This window comes from Tasmannia lanceolata, unplaced genomic scaffold (assembly GCF_043159265.1).
Source record: "Tasmannia lanceolata isolate RefF3 unplaced genomic scaffold, GAP_Taslan_0.1 ptg000003l, whole genome shotgun sequence".
NCBI classification, from domain to species: domain Eukaryota; kingdom Viridiplantae; phylum Streptophyta; class Magnoliopsida; order Canellales; family Winteraceae; genus Tasmannia; species Tasmannia lanceolata.
Window position 1 is genome coordinate 6,281,026 of NW_027518680.1, and position 16,364 is coordinate 6,297,389.

At 40.1% G+C, this 16,364-nt stretch overlaps 2 protein-coding genes across 7 annotated transcripts; both read right to left on the reverse strand.

Moving 5' to 3' along the window:
- Positions 1-2,565: 2,565 nt before the first annotated feature.
- LOC143849432 (uncharacterized) lies at positions 2,566-5,050 on the reverse strand. Its single transcript, XM_077358436.1, has 2 exons — positions 2,910-5,050; positions 2,566-2,707 (listed from the first exon to the last, which is right to left on the reverse strand). The coding sequence occupies exon 1, from the start codon at positions 4,410-4,412 to the stop codon at positions 3,087-3,089; it is 1,326 nt and encodes a 441-aa protein (XP_077214551.1). The 5' UTR covers positions 4,413-5,050; the 3' UTR covers positions 2,566-2,707; positions 2,910-3,086.
- Positions 5,051-6,653: 1,603 nt separating this feature from the next.
- On the reverse strand, positions 6,654-16,121 carry LOC143849439 (copper-transporting ATPase HMA4-like). 6 transcript variants are annotated; one of them, XM_077358453.1, is made up of 10 exons: positions 15,916-16,121; positions 15,140-15,156; positions 14,299-14,580; positions 12,427-13,172; positions 11,221-11,692; positions 10,913-11,080; positions 9,619-9,873; positions 9,340-9,462; positions 8,367-8,852; positions 6,654-7,246 (listed from the first exon to the last, which is right to left on the reverse strand). In XM_077358453.1, exons 3-10 carry the CDS (start codon positions 14,539-14,541, stop codon positions 6,824-6,826), a joined length of 2,916 nt encoding a protein of 971 aa, XP_077214568.1. In that variant the 5' UTR covers positions 14,542-14,580; positions 15,140-15,156; positions 15,916-16,121; the 3' UTR covers positions 6,654-6,823. The 6 variants fall into 6 exon arrangements, with proteins under 6 accessions (XP_077214568.1, XP_077214560.1, XP_077214575.1 ...); XM_077358445.1 differs by lacking the exon at positions 15,140-15,156; XM_077358460.1 differs by lacking the exons at positions 15,140-15,156; positions 15,916-16,121 and adding an exon at positions 15,772-15,909.
- Positions 16,122-16,364: the final 243 nt, after the last annotated feature.

The window sequence follows — 16,364 nt, forward strand, 5'->3', positions numbered from 1 at the left end:
ACAGTCAATTTTTCATTAATTGGGGCAAGTCAAGAAGTTTTGACTGACTTGGTAGGGCAAAACTTGAACTTCGCGCTGTAGATTAATGTGGGTCCACCTGTTTAGCAGCTTTTAATAAAAAAAAAGCTGGTGGGCATAAAAAAGAAGAGCACATTGCCTTCCAACATAACATGAGAATTCGCCTTTCAGTTGATCTGCAACAAATTGATTCATCAGAACTTATGGGTACATGTACAAATGTTAAAAACAGACGATTATGGAGCATCAAAGCTGACGAATTCTGAAAAAAATATGATTTGTGGATTCTGAAATATATATTAATCATTTTTAAAAGATGAATATTTCGCCTCCTCCATGGATCACAGGCATTGTTGGAGAGAGATTTAGAGAAGGGAGAGCCTCGCCCCTCCCCCAACCTCTGGTAAAGCTTAATTTTGACGGCTCAAGTATTGGGAATCCAATGTCGGCTGGCATGGGGGGGGGAGATGAGTTTGGGAATACTCGGTGGTCTTTCTTTGGTCCAATTGGGATCAAGGACTCCAATTAAGTAAAGATTAGAACGGTTCTGCAGGGGAAGAGATTTGTAGAGATAGACGACTTGACGAGGTTAATAGTAGAATAGGACTCCCTTTACGCCATTAGGTGGTTTCAGGGGACAAGTCCCTATCCTTGGAGGTTCGTGAATTTCGTTGAGAAGATCTAGGGAAAGATTGATAGATCCTTGGTTCTCTTCCATCATGTCGAGAGGTCGGCTAATAGTTGCATGGACTGTTTAGTACGTTCGAGTGTGGAGCATGCCCGATTGGGGTTTTTTTTTTTACTTTCCATTGCTTGATTTTTACTTTGTATCCATGTTGTCAGAACTCAAAATAAAACCTAATTGATGGAGAAACAGGATATGGAATGCAACTTTAGTAATGTAAGGAGGCGGGACGGAGATGTAGTAAATATGACTGGATAGGAAATACCTAAGAGAGATATCTTTTGCTATCTTTGTTCAATTCTACATAAGGAAGGAGAGGTTGAAGATGATGTTAACCATAGAATAACAGCAGGTTGGTTGAAGTGGAAGCTTGTCTCAGGAGTTATGTGCGACCGTAAAATCCCTACCAAGTTGAAGGGAAAGTTTTATAAGACAACTGTGAGGCCAGCCATGTTGTACGGCTCAGAATGTTGGGCCACCAAGAAGCAGCATGTGCATAAGATGAGTGTAGCGGAGATGCAAATGCTTAAATGGATGTGCGGCCACACAAGCTTAGATAGAATTAAAAATAAAGACATTCGTAAAAAGGTGAGGGTGGCCCCAATTGAGGAGAAGATGAGAGAGCACCACTTAAGATGGTTTGGACATATCCAAAGTAGGCCCTTGGATGCTCCGGTGAGAAGAGGCGACTCGTGCCAAATTAATAGAGTAAAAAGAGGTAGGGGCAGACAGAAAACAACTTGAGTAGAAACAGTGAAGAAAGACTTAATAGCTAGGAACATAACAAAGAACATGACCTTGGATAGGATAGAATGGAAGAAAATGATCCACGTAGAAGAACCCAACTAGAACTAGGATTAGAGCCGGGTAGATTCCTTTTACCTTCTTTATGAATTTTTTCTAAAGGATTCATTCAGCCGACCCCAACTAGTTTGGGACAAAGGCTTTGTTGAGTTGATAAAGAAACAGGTTTAGTTAGTGACAGTTTCCAAATTGATGAAGAAAACCTATTGTTGCTCTTTGTTGTTTTGTTTATGCTCTCCTTACTTTCTACATGAACAGTTGACAATTATTTCCTAGCTTTACTAAGTTAAGGAAAAAAATGGTTCATCCAATGTTTTAAAACTCGGGCTCGTAAAAGAACTCAGCAAAGGTAAAAGAGTCGAGTCGGGCAAGTCAATGATTGATGTGGTCATACATAACTCAGGCAAGACGAATTTAGATTGACTTGGAAGGGCAAAACACGGGATCGGAGGAACACGGCAAGGTAAATCAACGCAGTCAAGTCGATGAATGATGAGTTTTTAAACCACAGGTTTATTATCTTAGCCATATTACAGGCTGCTGAAATTTGGGAAAGGAACACCAACCACAAATTCCAGGTATAAGCATGCAAACAGCAATAATACTTTTGGTTAAGCACTTCTGTGCAAGAAGTGCAAGAAGAATCTTGGCAGAAGAACAAGTCCAGCTGAAAGTCTTAAAGAACTACGTGTGGCCCATAGTTTTAAAACTCCCCCGCGTCCGCATCAACTTCCCCGAGTCGACTCCCTTTTACCTTGGCTGTGTTCTTCGTTTTGCCCTAAGAGTCAGTAAAAACTCCTTCAACTCTTCCAAATTATAACCGCGTCAACCGAGTACTCAACCACGTCGTGCAGCGTCAACTAGGATTTTCTTCGGCCGCATTCCCCGACGCATCCGCATTTTTAAACACTGGTGTGGACAACCTATGTTGTCCAGGAAGAAATTATAACAAAAAAAATGGCATCCATGCAATTGCAAGTCAATGTCTTCCACACATCCAGACTACAATCCACTATAAAAAGTCAGTGCAAACACTACAATCCACTATAAAAAGTCAGTGCAAACACAAAAGAAAATTATTTGTCTCGGTTAACATGCCTGAAGCTACACAAAAGACAATACCCGAGACACTGCATAATCTTTCAGCCCAGATGCTTTAGTAATAGATCTGAAATACTGAAGTCATGGTTCTCTTTTGAACTGCAAATCAAAAAACAACAGAGCATACAAACACAAAGTTGAGCCACTGCAAAATCACTTGCCCCAACTGCAATGTGGTACAGAATGCACCACTTTCACATTGGCAACAAAAGAGCTACCTCAAAACATCAAGCACAGTATTACAAGAACGGACCACTTTTACATTGTCAACAAAAAGTAATACATAGTTAATAAGAGTTACCTCTTCAAGTGAGAACACAACACTCAGCAACAAAAGTGGGCATGGAACATTGGTGTCCAGGGAAATCTAGAAGCCTCAAACTGCCTTAAAGTTAGTGCATTTGAATACTTTGAAGGGTTAGACAGGTGACATTTATCCTCCTAGGAGTGAGACCATCCACATCACCGGTTGATGGAGCTACTGAACACTGCCCAAATCGATTTGATCTCTTCCTTGCAGTCTATCCATTCCAACAGCAACAGCGTTCATCAATGGTTCAGACCTCTTGAAATCAATCTCCAATTCGTTGTGCTTCAATTGCAACGCCATCCGCTCATTCTCTAATTTCAGCCTTTCATTCTCCAATCTCAACCTCTCAAGTTCCCTATCTTTCTTGCTGCAGAATCTCTGCCACTTAAACCGGCGTTTTTCCAGCTCAAAAGCTTGAGTCTGAATGCTAAGTCCCTGCTCTTGAAGTTGCAATATTCGACTCCTAATCCATTCCCGCTGCTCCAAAGGTGACTTTGTGGTATCTTGAAGCACCCCATTTATTTCATCTCCGAAACCATCGTGAACACCAGATTGTGACCAAAAACTACCATCCTCTTCACTCACCTTCTTTTTCCCAAAATCAACGACTCTCTCAACATTTCCATACCCATTGGCATCATCTTCATTGTCTACATCATCATCACATTCCTCATTTTCCTCGTCAACTTCCTCCTCAAATGCATTACCATCTTCCGAACACCTCACAATGGGCACGGAATAACTGTGTAACTCAAGATCATGAACATTGGGTATCCTTTGCCCATTGTGGTAAGCACACATTTCCTTGTAAAATAAGTGTTTTGAGCTCAAGATCTTTCTAACATCGTCCTTGAGCTTCGGTGTAAGGTCAGACATGGAGTCCAAGAGAAGAGGGTTCTCAACAACTCTACAAGTCGTCCCCCTCCCCAAAATTTCATTCAGCCGCTTGTACCTCTTGTTCAAGTCATTGAACTTATCTTCACACTGTTGAGGAGAAACAGAGTGACCTCTCTCCATCATGATCCTCGAAACGGTTTTCCACTTCCCCTTCTTCTGCAAAACCCCAGACTTCCTCTTCGGCCCATCAACGCTTTCGGGTATACAATCCTCCTCAACGTATGAAACCACGGTTATGAGAAGCCGAACGATGTTATCTGTCCACTTCATCCTTTGCCAAGGAGAACCCTTTTTTCCCTTTCCCCAATTAAAATTCACATCATTACCATCAGTGAAACTAGGCTCATCTTCTTCGCTAGTGTTGTTACTAGCATTAGGAGCAATAAGGCCCTTCCCTCTAACACAATTCATGGGAATACCCTTCGAATGATCATTCTCGAGAGATGTCATGGCGCCCATTGTCGGTGTGTGATGGTGACGTGGAAATGGCATTTGTGCTAGATGGTGATGTTGGTGTCTATGAATAGAGGGTTCCAGCTCTAAAATCCCAGCCCCCCGACCGGACAAAATCCCGCCCCCCATAACAGAATTATCCATTATTCCCAGTTCAAATTTCCCAGTCAACGACAATATCACATCAATTCATTCCACCTTAAACCCTAACACCAAAAACCCTAATGAAATTCAACCTTCAGAAGCTTTTCGATCCATTCGACCTTAACCCTAACATCAAAAACCCTAACCCACCTTAACCCTAACTCCAAAAAAACTAACGAAATTCAACCTTCAGAAGCTTCGAACTCTTCCACCAATCAAGAAACTTAAAAGCTGACCCTACAATTTCAAGAAGCCCTAGCACGATTCATCATTAGAAGAATCGTCTAGAAACCCTAGACAATAACCCAATAAATAAATAAAAACCCTAACCAAATCCTACTGTTCTCTCTCCAAATTTTCCACAATTTACAACTTTAGGGTTCCCAGAACCCTAGAACAGCTAAACCATGTAAAGCTGAATTATAAAAAAAAAACATAAAATCCACTCATTCCAGAGAAAAAAAATCTCGAGAAGAGAAACTCAATCTCTACTCAGCTCGATCAATCCAAAACCAACTATTATAAACATAACATGATCAAATTACATGAGATTCAAGAAAATAAAAAAAGGCCAACCTTAGAGAGAGAGAGAGAGAGAGAGAGAGAGAGAGAGAGACCCGTTATCAAAAAATGGCCGCGCGGATATCAGTACCTAACATGCTTTAATAAGTTTTATATCATGAGTCTGAGTAACAGTTTCAAGAAGGGAAGCGATATTTTTGCTCCTTATTCTTCTCCAGGCCACCCCCATCTAGTGTTTTTATCGTAAGTGGCCGATGGAAGAAAAGGGGCAAATATATCATGGAGGATTATAAATTCGCACCCCCTGTACTCTTTTTGACGTCAACTCAGGTTAAAGGGAGCGAATCATCCTACAGGGAGTGCGAATTTATCATTACTCTTTTTATTATTTAGTTACTTATACACGGGATTTTCTACAACGTCCATCTCTGAAGGGGATGGAGAAATTCATAAAGAATGACTGCTTGCCTAATTTAAAAGGTAAATGATATATTCGCCCCTTTTTTCTTACATGGGCCACCCGCTTGTAGTGTAAAAGGGTAGTATAAAACAACAAATACACTAGAGTGGGCTGGCCCAAGGAAGAAAAGGGAGCGAATTTATCACTTCCCATAAAAAAAAAATGATTAATCGACTAGAGAGAGTGACACCCATTTATTTTATGGTAATGCCCGTCTTTTTCTTGAAAACGTATCAAAAGCATAGAGAGGGTGACAACAGAAAATGAATGGGGCAATATCTCATCTCTTTGGAAAGAGCTCTTTCAGTATTTCAAAGAGAAAGTGACTGGATTGTTTGGTAGAGAAGCACAAAGATATGAGTGGTTATTTTCTCAAGTTGAACTTGTCATCAATAGTCAGACATTATGAATGCTCTTACAAATAGAACTTGAAATTTCACAGGTAGGTAGACTTGGTCCAAAGTTCAACCCCTTTATTCCCAGCTAGTGGCCAGAGCTACCAAACCCAGGTCTCTATCTTAGAGATATTGACCCACTAGTGGAAATTTTTTAACTTTCAAAGAACAATCCAGTGTATAGCATATACAGTGACGGTTCTGTGTATAAGCTATTAACCACCACCATCAGATCAGACATGGGTGATGAATGAGGACCATGATCGATAGGTAAGGGACCCATTTAGGAAGGTTTGTACCTAGAGCAGACGGTGGATCGCCCTCTGTAAGATTGTGATCAGATACGGGCGCACAATGTATACACCAAATGCTCTGTCAATCTGCTATAATCCTGATCATTCTTCTTAATTGCATCAGTGCTTTCATCTCCGGGGTTTATTAATCCTTAGGTAGACTTGCTATACTATGTTGACGTCAACCTTTGTTCTTAGATAAAATTGGTGAACAGTAGACAAGATCATTTCAAGATAAACCTATCCAAGAAGGATAGTCAATCCCAGGATTTCTATCCAGTTTCCAAACAAACCAATAATATATGAGGTAAAGTAAAACACATTAATCAAAGATTAGGTTGTAGAAGCTATACAGCTAATCCTTCCTTTTATCACATTAGTACCTTTGTTTTCTTACAGTTAGCAAAATACCAGCCACATATAAAGGAAAAGCATATGAACTTGATGACGAGAAAATTTTAAGACTAGGTCTATAAGCTATACACCTGATCCTTCCTTTTAATGCATTAGTACCTTGGTTTTCTTACAGTTAGCAATTTAACAGCCACACATAAAGGAAAAGCATATGTACTTGATGACAAGAAAATTTTAAGATTAGGTGTATAAGCTATACACCTAATCCTTCCTTTTATCGCATTAGTACCTTGGTTTTCTTACAGTTAGCAAATTACCAGCCACACATAAAGGAAAACCATACATATCTGATGACAACCAACTTCAAACTAATGAAGACCCAACAGGTCACACAGAATTAGAGTAATCAACTGGCGCTCGAGTGTCTTGGACGTGGAACGGTTTTTTATACGATTGCAATAGGAGGGAGGAGCAGACAACGCTGAGCGACGATGCTGCCATGCAAGCCCCAGCAAGCCAAGGTGGTAAGCGAATCCCTGTAAATGGGAACAAGATCCCGGCCGCGATTGGCATGCCAAGAACATTGTAGCCCAGGGCCCACACGTAGTTGAGCCTTATCCTTGAGAGAGTCTTTCTTGAGAGATCAATGGCTGTTATGACATCTTCCAAATTGCTCTTGATTAGAACAATGTCGGCGGCTTCGATCGCGACATCGGTTCCTGCACCAATCGCCATGCCTACATCGGCCGCGACCAGGGCTGGTGAGTCATTGATTCCATCGCCCACCATTGCAACAATCACCCCTTTCATCTGCATTACATGTAAGAGCATATTGTTGGGACACTACTAACTAACATATTGTAACTGAAAAACTAATCATAAAATAGTTTTTTTTTTTTTTTTTTTGAAAATTAAAGACTTGCTTCGGTTTAAAATAGAGTAATGTAGCAATTTGGTGATTGGAATGTATTAATTCAGTTAGCATGCTGTGGGTGGTTAAATCTGAACAAGCTAAACTAACCACCTACGAAAAAGACCCATTAACCAACACTGCATAACTACAGTTTGGTTATACTCAGTGGAATTAAGAGAGAAATGAAATAAATAAACTAATTGTTTAGCTTGAACCACTTTGGGGTTAGTGAGGCTCCCTAGGATTAAGAGAGAAATGAAATAAGGGATTTGCTAGGGACCATCGCAGAAGGCATTTCGCGGACTGGCTGTTGCACGAGGGAGAAGCCACGTAGGCTCACTTTTCAACAGATTGTCTTATTCATTTAATTCATCTAAGGCGGCTGCTCTCTTGCAAGTCCGCGAAATGCCTTCTGTGATGGTCCCTAGCAAATCCCATGAAATAAATATCCTAAGGCTACGTTTGGATACCTCATGTTTTTGTATTTGGATTTGGATTTGAGTTTTGGATACATAATACATCAATCATCTTCATGCTCAAGTTTTACGAGAGAGAGAGAGAGAGAGAGAGAGAGAGAGAGAGAGAGAGAGAGAGAGAGAGAGAGAGAGAGAGAGAGAGAGAGACGTCTTGCTGCTGCAGCACAGTCGAGGAGCAGCGAGGGTGAAAGTAATTGCCACAAATATGGATTTCCAAATAATGTCTTGAGGGAGGGAGGGACGTCTTGCTGCTGCAGCACGGTCGAGGAGCAGCGAGGGTGAAAGTAATTGCCACAAATATGGATTTCCAAATAATGTCTTGCAGAACAGATTTGAAAATCAGATCTTTTTTCACTGTTATAGCTGACTTGAAAATTTAAGGATTTGATCCAGATCCAAATCTCACAACTGCCAAATGTGAGAAATCCAAATCTAAATCTCGTGGGAATCCAAATGTAGCCTAATTGTTTAGCTTGAACCACTTTGGGGTTAGTAAGGATTCTAGGGTGGCTGCAAACTTGGTTACTATTGTTATGTTTACCTGCAACTCTTTAACTTTCTCAGCTTTTCCTATCGGATCCGTCTCGGCAAAAACTGTGGTGATTCCAACCTCCCTGGCTATGGCGGTTGCTGTGGCCCAGTTATCACCAGTCACCATAATGCTCGAAATGCTCATTGACCGGAGGAAAGAAACCACGCGCTCTGCTTCTGGCTTCAAAGGATCTGTCACGGCAAAAGCTCCAGCTATTCTCCCATCAATGGCAACCAACACACATGTGCGAGCTAGCTGTTCACTATCTGACACATAGTCTTCGACCTCAGTGCTTACAGGGACTTTGCAAGCTAGCATGAGCCTCTTGTTCCCTACCAAAACTACTTTGCCACCAACATTTCCACGCACCCCGGCTCCTGGATGAACCTCAAAGTCCTTGGCTTCTGTCACGTGGGTGGTGAAGGAACCATACTGCTGGCGTAGCTTCTTCACGTGCTTCACTACAGCCTTTGCTAGAGGATGTTCACTGTTGGCCTGCCAATAAAATGAGGAAGCTTTAGCAGAATTCACTCAAAAAAAATACAAGAAAATTACAAGCTACCCTTTAAAACACATATGCCTGTCAATTGGTGCCGTGAGGGCACCCACACGAATACATGCATCTGCACACAGAGTTGTGCCTGAGCAGTTAGTCTATATGGCTCATAACATTCAGGCCATAAATTTGGATGGCAGCACACACATTAACAGCCATACAGAATGCTCACATGCACAGATGTTCCAAGGATACCACAATAACTTCGTGCAAACCGGGGATTTCGGCCGGGACCGACGACAATTCAACTCAACTCAACTAAGCCTTTGTCCCCGGGACCGACATCAAAAGTACATAAATCTGAAATTTCACCGAAATATACAAGTTTTCCACGAAAATTTTAAAAATTTCCACCGAAATCTTGTAAAATACCGAATTTGTTTTTCCTAATTTTACATAAATCTGGCTCCTAGTTTAGGTGCCCACCTCTGCGGCAGCAGCCATGTCACAGAACTCCAGAATTGGAATATTGAAGAAGAGCATTGTGCTAACTACCACCGGTTTTCCAACGGTCAACGTTCCAGTCTTATCAAAAACAACAGTTTTAACCTGCATTTTCAAAGAAAAAGGTGAGCTCAGAATCCAACTCAAGAATAAAACATCATCAATTTCCTAATTAAAAACAAGGAAATTATGTCCAAATTAGTCATGGCTTGTTCTTCTTTCCAATTAATTACCAAGAAGAACAAGCAGTCCCTTACTTGCCTTGTGTGCATTTTCAAGTGCATTTCCACCCTTAATCAGGACACCTTCAGAAGCACCTTTTCCTGTGGCGACCATGACTGCAGTTGGGGTTGCTAGTCCCAGAGCACACGGGCAGGCAACCACCAATACTGAGATGCCGAATTGCAGGGCTAGTTCAAACCCATCCATGGCCTTTGGTATCCAACTCTTGGGGTAAAGGCCAACTTCTCCAGGGATGAACCAGCCCAGCCACGTAAAGAATGCTGCCACAACAACCTGCAATATAAGAGAAATGTCACAATCCCATAGCAATATAAAATGGAATCTCTCTATTCCGTACACATCCATTCATGAACTTTTCGTAATAAATAAAATATGTGTGTGTGTGTGTGTTTGTTGGGGGGGGGGGGGGGGGGGGGGGGCGTATTTGGATCAACGATTGGTATCCTTAACTACAAGAGGATCCAGACGACAAGAGAGCACCAAAAAAATGACAGAATAAATTGTATAAGACTCTGTGTGTGTGGGGGGGCGCGGGGGGGGGGGGGGGGGGGGGGGGGGGGGGGGCGTATTTTGATCAACAATTGGTATCCTTAACTACAAGAGGATCCAGACGACAAGAGAGCACCAAAAAAATGACAGAATAAATTGTATAAGACTGTGTGTGTGTGGGCGGGGGGAGGGGCGCGGGGGGAGGTAGAGAGCACCAAAAAAATGACAGAATAAATTGTATAAGACTGTGATGTAACAAATAAGTTGACATGCGCTTTTCCAAGAAGCCTTCCACCCCCGGTTTTTTTCAAGCCTCAGCCAACCACAAAGCATATATTGCACACATATATGATGATCAGAGCCTTTGAACTGGTGGCCTGGTTGAGTGGTTGGCCACCACTTGTATGGTCTGGGCTTGCCAAAATGGTGGCAATTAGGTGATCTTAGCCATCTGATCAAGTCCTTGAAATGAAATACAACCTTCACCAGGAAAAAGAAACAAAAAATAAATAAAATCCCCAACTATTATTCAATAAAACTACCAAACTAAGCAGAAGTTTCTTTTTCATCTTTTTCCCTTTGTATTCCCCTTCACAACAAACCTTCAGTGTATAGCCTCACATGACTGCCTGTATGGTTTGTTCTTCACCTAGTTCTTTGCTTTTTTTCATGGAACAACCGAAATTCTTTATTTTTTTCCCTTTTGGATTTAAACAACTGGAACTCACTTTTCCATAAGATGCCAACATATTATTCAAACTGAAACCATTTATTATAATCCAATTACATTAAAATGAAAGGGGAAAAACAGCAAAGAACTTACTGTGGGAACAAAGAACTTGGAGATTCGATCTGCTATTTTTTGAACAGGTGCTCTAGCAAGCTGTGCAGCTTCCACTAGCTGAACTATCTGGGACAACGCAGTCTCTGAACCAACATGAGTGGCCTTAACTAGTAAACATCCATTCTCGTTCATCGTTCCCCCAATAACCTGTATTTAGAATATATTAAAAATACAGAATTTATTGGCTTGTAGATTAAATGTGCAAATTGCATAAAAGGAAAATGAATAAATAAAAATGAAGCCTTGTCTCCTGGTGTACCATTTCAAAAGGAAAAAAAAAAAACCACCTTGTCTCCTGGTCTTTTAGCAACAGGCCTTGCCTCTCCTGTGATCATGCTCTCATTTACGTGGCTCTGCCCCCTAATAACAACCCCATCAACGGGAACATTTGCACCAGGAACAATCTTGATTACATCATTCCTTTGTATCAGCTGAGTGCTAATCTCCATCTCCGAAATAACATTCCCATCCACGTCCAAACTCAGCAGAAAAGCTGTATCTGGAGCAAGATCTGTGAGCTTTGCCAATGCATCGGATGTCTTCCCCTTTGCCACCACCTCCAGATATTTTCCTAAAAGAATAAAGGATATCAACATGGCACTGGTCTCAAAGAAATCCTGCCCTTCGAATGAACCTGAAGTCACCGCTTTTATAACAATATATAGAGAGTAGAAATAGGCAGCGTTCGTTCCCAATGCAACCAAAACATCCATGTTAGCAGACCCACGTCTCAATGCATGGTAAGATCCCACATAAAACCTGAATCAACATCCACTTATCAATGTCAACAGAACTTCATATTTTTGGAACTAATAAATAGATCCTCAAAACTACTCTAAAAATAATGGCCTCTCCACACTAATATATATTCTTTGAATGCACTTTGCTGAAACCAACCAATAAGAGCACCCTTGTAGTTGATTTTTGCAAGGGCGCCCTTCATTCTATCATTTCTCATATTACATATGTATAATTGCAAAATCATTGTTCTGTAAAATATATTGCCTGCATGCAAGTTGACAGAAGTGTTTGGCAATTAACAGTTATAACTAGCTGTCAATAAATAAAGGATTCTGTTCAAGTGAATTCAATTAACTGAGATTTAGATAAAATTAAAATTGTAAAGAACAACATTGCTTAATTGCAATGTTCCTGTAACCAGCTGGTGTCACTTGAAACCATCAATCAACAGCCAATCAAAAATTGTCTAAACAACTTCTCTCAACTCAACTCAACTCAACTAAGCCTCTCAACTCTAAACAACTTCTCTAGTAAAAAAAAATTCTGTGGGTGGCTTGGGACACTAGAAAGTTAAAGGCATCCAAATTTTTAGACAGCAGCATATCAGTGGGAATATTATAAAGATTAATATATCATTTTTTATAAAAGCAGGGGCATTAGGTATATCAGTCTCATTTTGATAGTAACAACAAAAAAAAACACTGAAAACAGTTGCAACACTAACAATAGCGATGAGATATCCAATGTCATACCTCCGGCCAATGATGAACTGTATTGGTGTGCAAAGGACCCATCTCAATAGCATCCCAATTGTAAGCATATTGTAAATCTTATCATTCAACCAATACCCATAAGGAGGAAGCATGGGAAGTACCATTGAGAAGAGAAATACCGGTATCAAAAATAGGCAACTCCAAAGGAATTGGTTTCTATACACCTGAATCTCATGTTGCCATTCCGTTTCTCTTCGCCTCGGTGGTGTGTATAAGCTTGCATGATAAAAATTGGGGCTGTCGCCAGCTTGCTGAACACATTGTATCAGAGACCTCGGACCGGTGAGATCTGGGTCATATGTAATGGTTACTTTATTTCCTGGTACATCCATTTCCACATGATTGACACCCTCTGTTGACTCAAGGCAGGACTGAATGAGTATAGCTTCTTCAGGAGAACTGAGGCCTTCGAGTCTTAGATGCACTTTGTTCATTTCATCTCCGGAGCTGATCAGATCGGCACCAAATCCTGCATCTTCGATGGCTTGGATTAGGTGATCAGAGTCAGTGATGTTTGGATCAAAGTGGATCTTTGCTTCCTCAATGGCAAGGCCCACCACAGCTTTTTTCACTCCGTCAACTGTAAGAAGGGCACGTTCTATGGACTCGGAACAGTTAGTGCATGCCATGCCTTTAATTCGGAGCCGACATACAGCTATGTCTTGTTCAGGAAAGTCATCAACTTGGAAACCTAAGTTATCTATAGCATCTTTGATTGTTTGTGCCTGAAGAAAAGGTTAAAATGTGAATAGCAACTTTACAGAAACCAAAGAGAAAAAATAAACATTAAAAGACTGGAAACAACTAGTTTACCAAAATTAGAAAAATTGTCCATAGTTTATAAGAAATTAAAAACTAATATTCCCATGCATGAACTACAAACTTTTACATGACAGTAGGGAAGGTCAATAAATAGAAACCTGCCAAAGCACATTTTCTCAGAACAGGAAACAGCATGTGGCACCCATAATGAAACTATATTCACAACAGGGTTGGCTAAACAATGCAGTTTAGAGCCATGACCTATAGGAGTGCAATCTTATTATCGATGGTGAAAGTTGTGAGAATGTGGTTTCAGAAGAGATGGTCTACAGCATCCAATCTCTTACAAGTTAGCATGGTTTTGAAAAGGAAAAATGAGGTAACGGTCAACAAACATTGTTTAATTTTGTTTTCAATTGAAAAATCATATAAGAATCTCTTACTGTGTGATGTTTTGATGGATGCTTGCCATCTTCTATTTGGTAGACCTTGGCAATATGATCAGAAGGCTATCTACGAAGGGTAAAAAAATGCATACACGTTTTGAAACGACTGTGTGAAGGAAATTTTGGGGTTGTCAAAATTGGAGAGTACACCTAAGCTGGTTAATGGGGAGAGTAACAACTTTATATCCATAGCAGTCAATGGTGGATATTACATCCCTCATCGAACACAGAATACGCATAGTTGGAAGGCATATCTACCGCAAAGGAAACAGATGAAATCAACCTTAAAAAGCATGATCTATATAATTTAGATGGATAAGAACAAGTCAGGTTTTAAACTTTATCATGAAAAGAGCCAGATACCCACTCTAAGAAGGGAAGTTTCAACTTGCAATTAACTGCATAGATGAAATCAAATTATTGAAAGAAAAATACAAGCTGATGTTATTTCTTGGTTATTTGATAAATCCAGTTATGAAAAATAGAAATAGGTCCCCAGATTTAATTTGGAGGGTTGCACGAGAAAGAAATAAAACGGAAGAATGGTCCCCTTAATGTCGAGGTGTTGGTGTCATTTCCAGTTAAAAAGGGAATGTCAGTTCAATTTATAAGGATCAAGATAGAAATGTGGAATCCAACTTACATTGATGAGTTTTGGTTCATATATAATTACGGCCTGTCCTTGAAGAGGTGATATTGTGATACTTTTGATTCCTTTATTCTTTCCCAGCACGGATTCAATGGATGCCGTACAAGAAGCACATTTGATGCCTCCAATTTTAAACATCACTGTCCTTGTTTGCCTGGAGCTTTTGTGAGATGGATGAGAGACTGTGACTGCAACGCTTTCTGAACTTGGCAGAAGAGGCACTTTAAGTTCATCCATTTCCTTCCCCCTAAACTTCAAATGATCTGCCCTTCTGGCCTATATCAAAAAAGCATTTTGTTTCATGAGTCAGGACTTCACTTTTATCATGATACATTCTAAATATGTTAAAACTCTGTAGGTATACTTTCTAAACATGTCAAAACTCCCTAGGTCAATCATCGGATCACCCGAGTCGACCCAATTCATTACTCTACTGGGTCAATCAAATTTACTTGACTCACCCGAGTCAATTAAAACTAGACAGAAATCATTGACTTGAATGAGTCAATCCGGTTTTTCCTTGGGCAAGGTCTTGACGGAGTACATCTCTATAAGCATTAGTAAATAACCTTATTATGATAAGTCCATACAAATCTTCAGAACACATGACCTGCTGAAACCAAATGTTTACATTCAGCGAAACAGTATCAAAATCATAAGAATACCCAAAAAAACTTATATATACTTCGAACTTCTCGGAATTTTTCCTTTTGGGTATATTTCAGTCTAATTCAATCAATTTGGAACAGTTTGAAGTACTGAAATTTTTGGAAATGAGAAACACATTAATGTATACGAGATACCCCCGAACCTTCCAAACTACTCAAGCCATTACCTTCTGATCCTAGTTTCCTGTGAAGAAAATAAAATAAAATAAGCCAATTAATCTCGTGAATGGTCCTTCTTGGTCAAAGAAAGAATTATGAGAGAGAGAGAGAGAGAGAGAGAGAGAGAGAGAGCAATTAAAAGGGGCCTAATCTACAAAGTTTTTGAGATTTCCACCCCAAAAATTAATTTTTCCGTGTCTGGGACCCTTAGAAAGATCAAAGCTCCAGTGCATTTACTTATTCAAATTACACAAAAACTTCAATTATAAAAAAAAATGTAGGAAAAAAGAATTTTTGAAAAAAAAAGAGAAGAAGAAGCAAAGTCTCCAATTCAGACACTAGGGATAGTCTGGAATCCTCATAAGTCCATAACTTTTTAGGATAATATCATCTTCAAACAGAGAACCAAACACATAAAGATTATCACCGTGATTAAAAAGCTAATTCCTGTTTCAAACTTCACAAAAACTTCAACACCAAAACCCAAGGAAATACACAATCAGTAGAAAACACAACTACCTAGATTTGAAGAAAAACAAATTTTCATAAAACCCTAGGATCGGACGAGCTCTCCTTAACCTAGATTTACAGAAACAGAACAAACAGAACTTCATAAAACCCTAGAATCAGAAGACCTCACCTTAACCTAGATTAGCAGAAACTCAACAAACAAAACTTTATAAAACCCTAGAATCAGAGGACCTCGCCTTAAAACAAATAGCCCTCTTGGATGATTATTGGAAAAGAAAGGCCTGAAAGTTCCTGTCGCGTCTCTGATTACTACCTTTTAGCGTTTTCAGCGTTTTCTTGCAAGCCTCGTTCACGTGAATGAAAATTATTGTTTCACGAATAAAAAAAAAGCTAGGGTTTTTGAAAGAGAAAGAGGGCAAAAGATAAAGGTAGAAGAGAGAGAAGAGAAAGCTAGGGTTTCTGAAAGAGGTCGGCGAGAAAGAAATTTGTCTTTCGCACCAGAGCTGACGTTTCCCTCGTGGCTTCGCTTCTTATATGCTGCGCTTCTTTTGAATTTTCGAATTTCCCAACGGACCACAAGTTTGGAACTTTCACGGAAAGTAATAGGACAAAAGTTACGGACAAATGGCCTCAGAAATTGCCCTGTGGGAAGCACATTTTTTTATGAAACACTACTATCAAGATGAAGTGGGCCACCCTATAGCATTGTTGCTATTTCCACCTTGATAGTCCCTTGATGATAATGCATTTTAGGGTGTACCC

Excerpts from the sequence above, each read along its gene's own strand:
- LOC143849432 (XM_077358436.1), bottom strand. The coding sequence starts at position 4,412 with ATGGATAATTCTGTTATGGGGGGCGGGATTTTGTCCGGTCGGGGGGCT.
- LOC143849439 (XM_077358445.1), bottom strand. The coding sequence starts at position 14,541 with ATGGATGAACTTAAAGTGCCTCTTCTGCCAAGTTCAGAAAGCGTTGCA. Across the intron at positions 9,463-9,618 it reads CACTTGAAAATGCACACAAG|GTTAAAACTGTTGTTTTTGA; the intron begins GCAAGTAAGGGA and ends TTGAAAATGCAG. Across the intron at positions 7,247-8,366 it reads AGAAAGTTAAAGAGTTGCAG|ATGAAAGGGGTGATTGTTGC; the intron begins GTAAACATAACA and ends CATGTAATGCAG.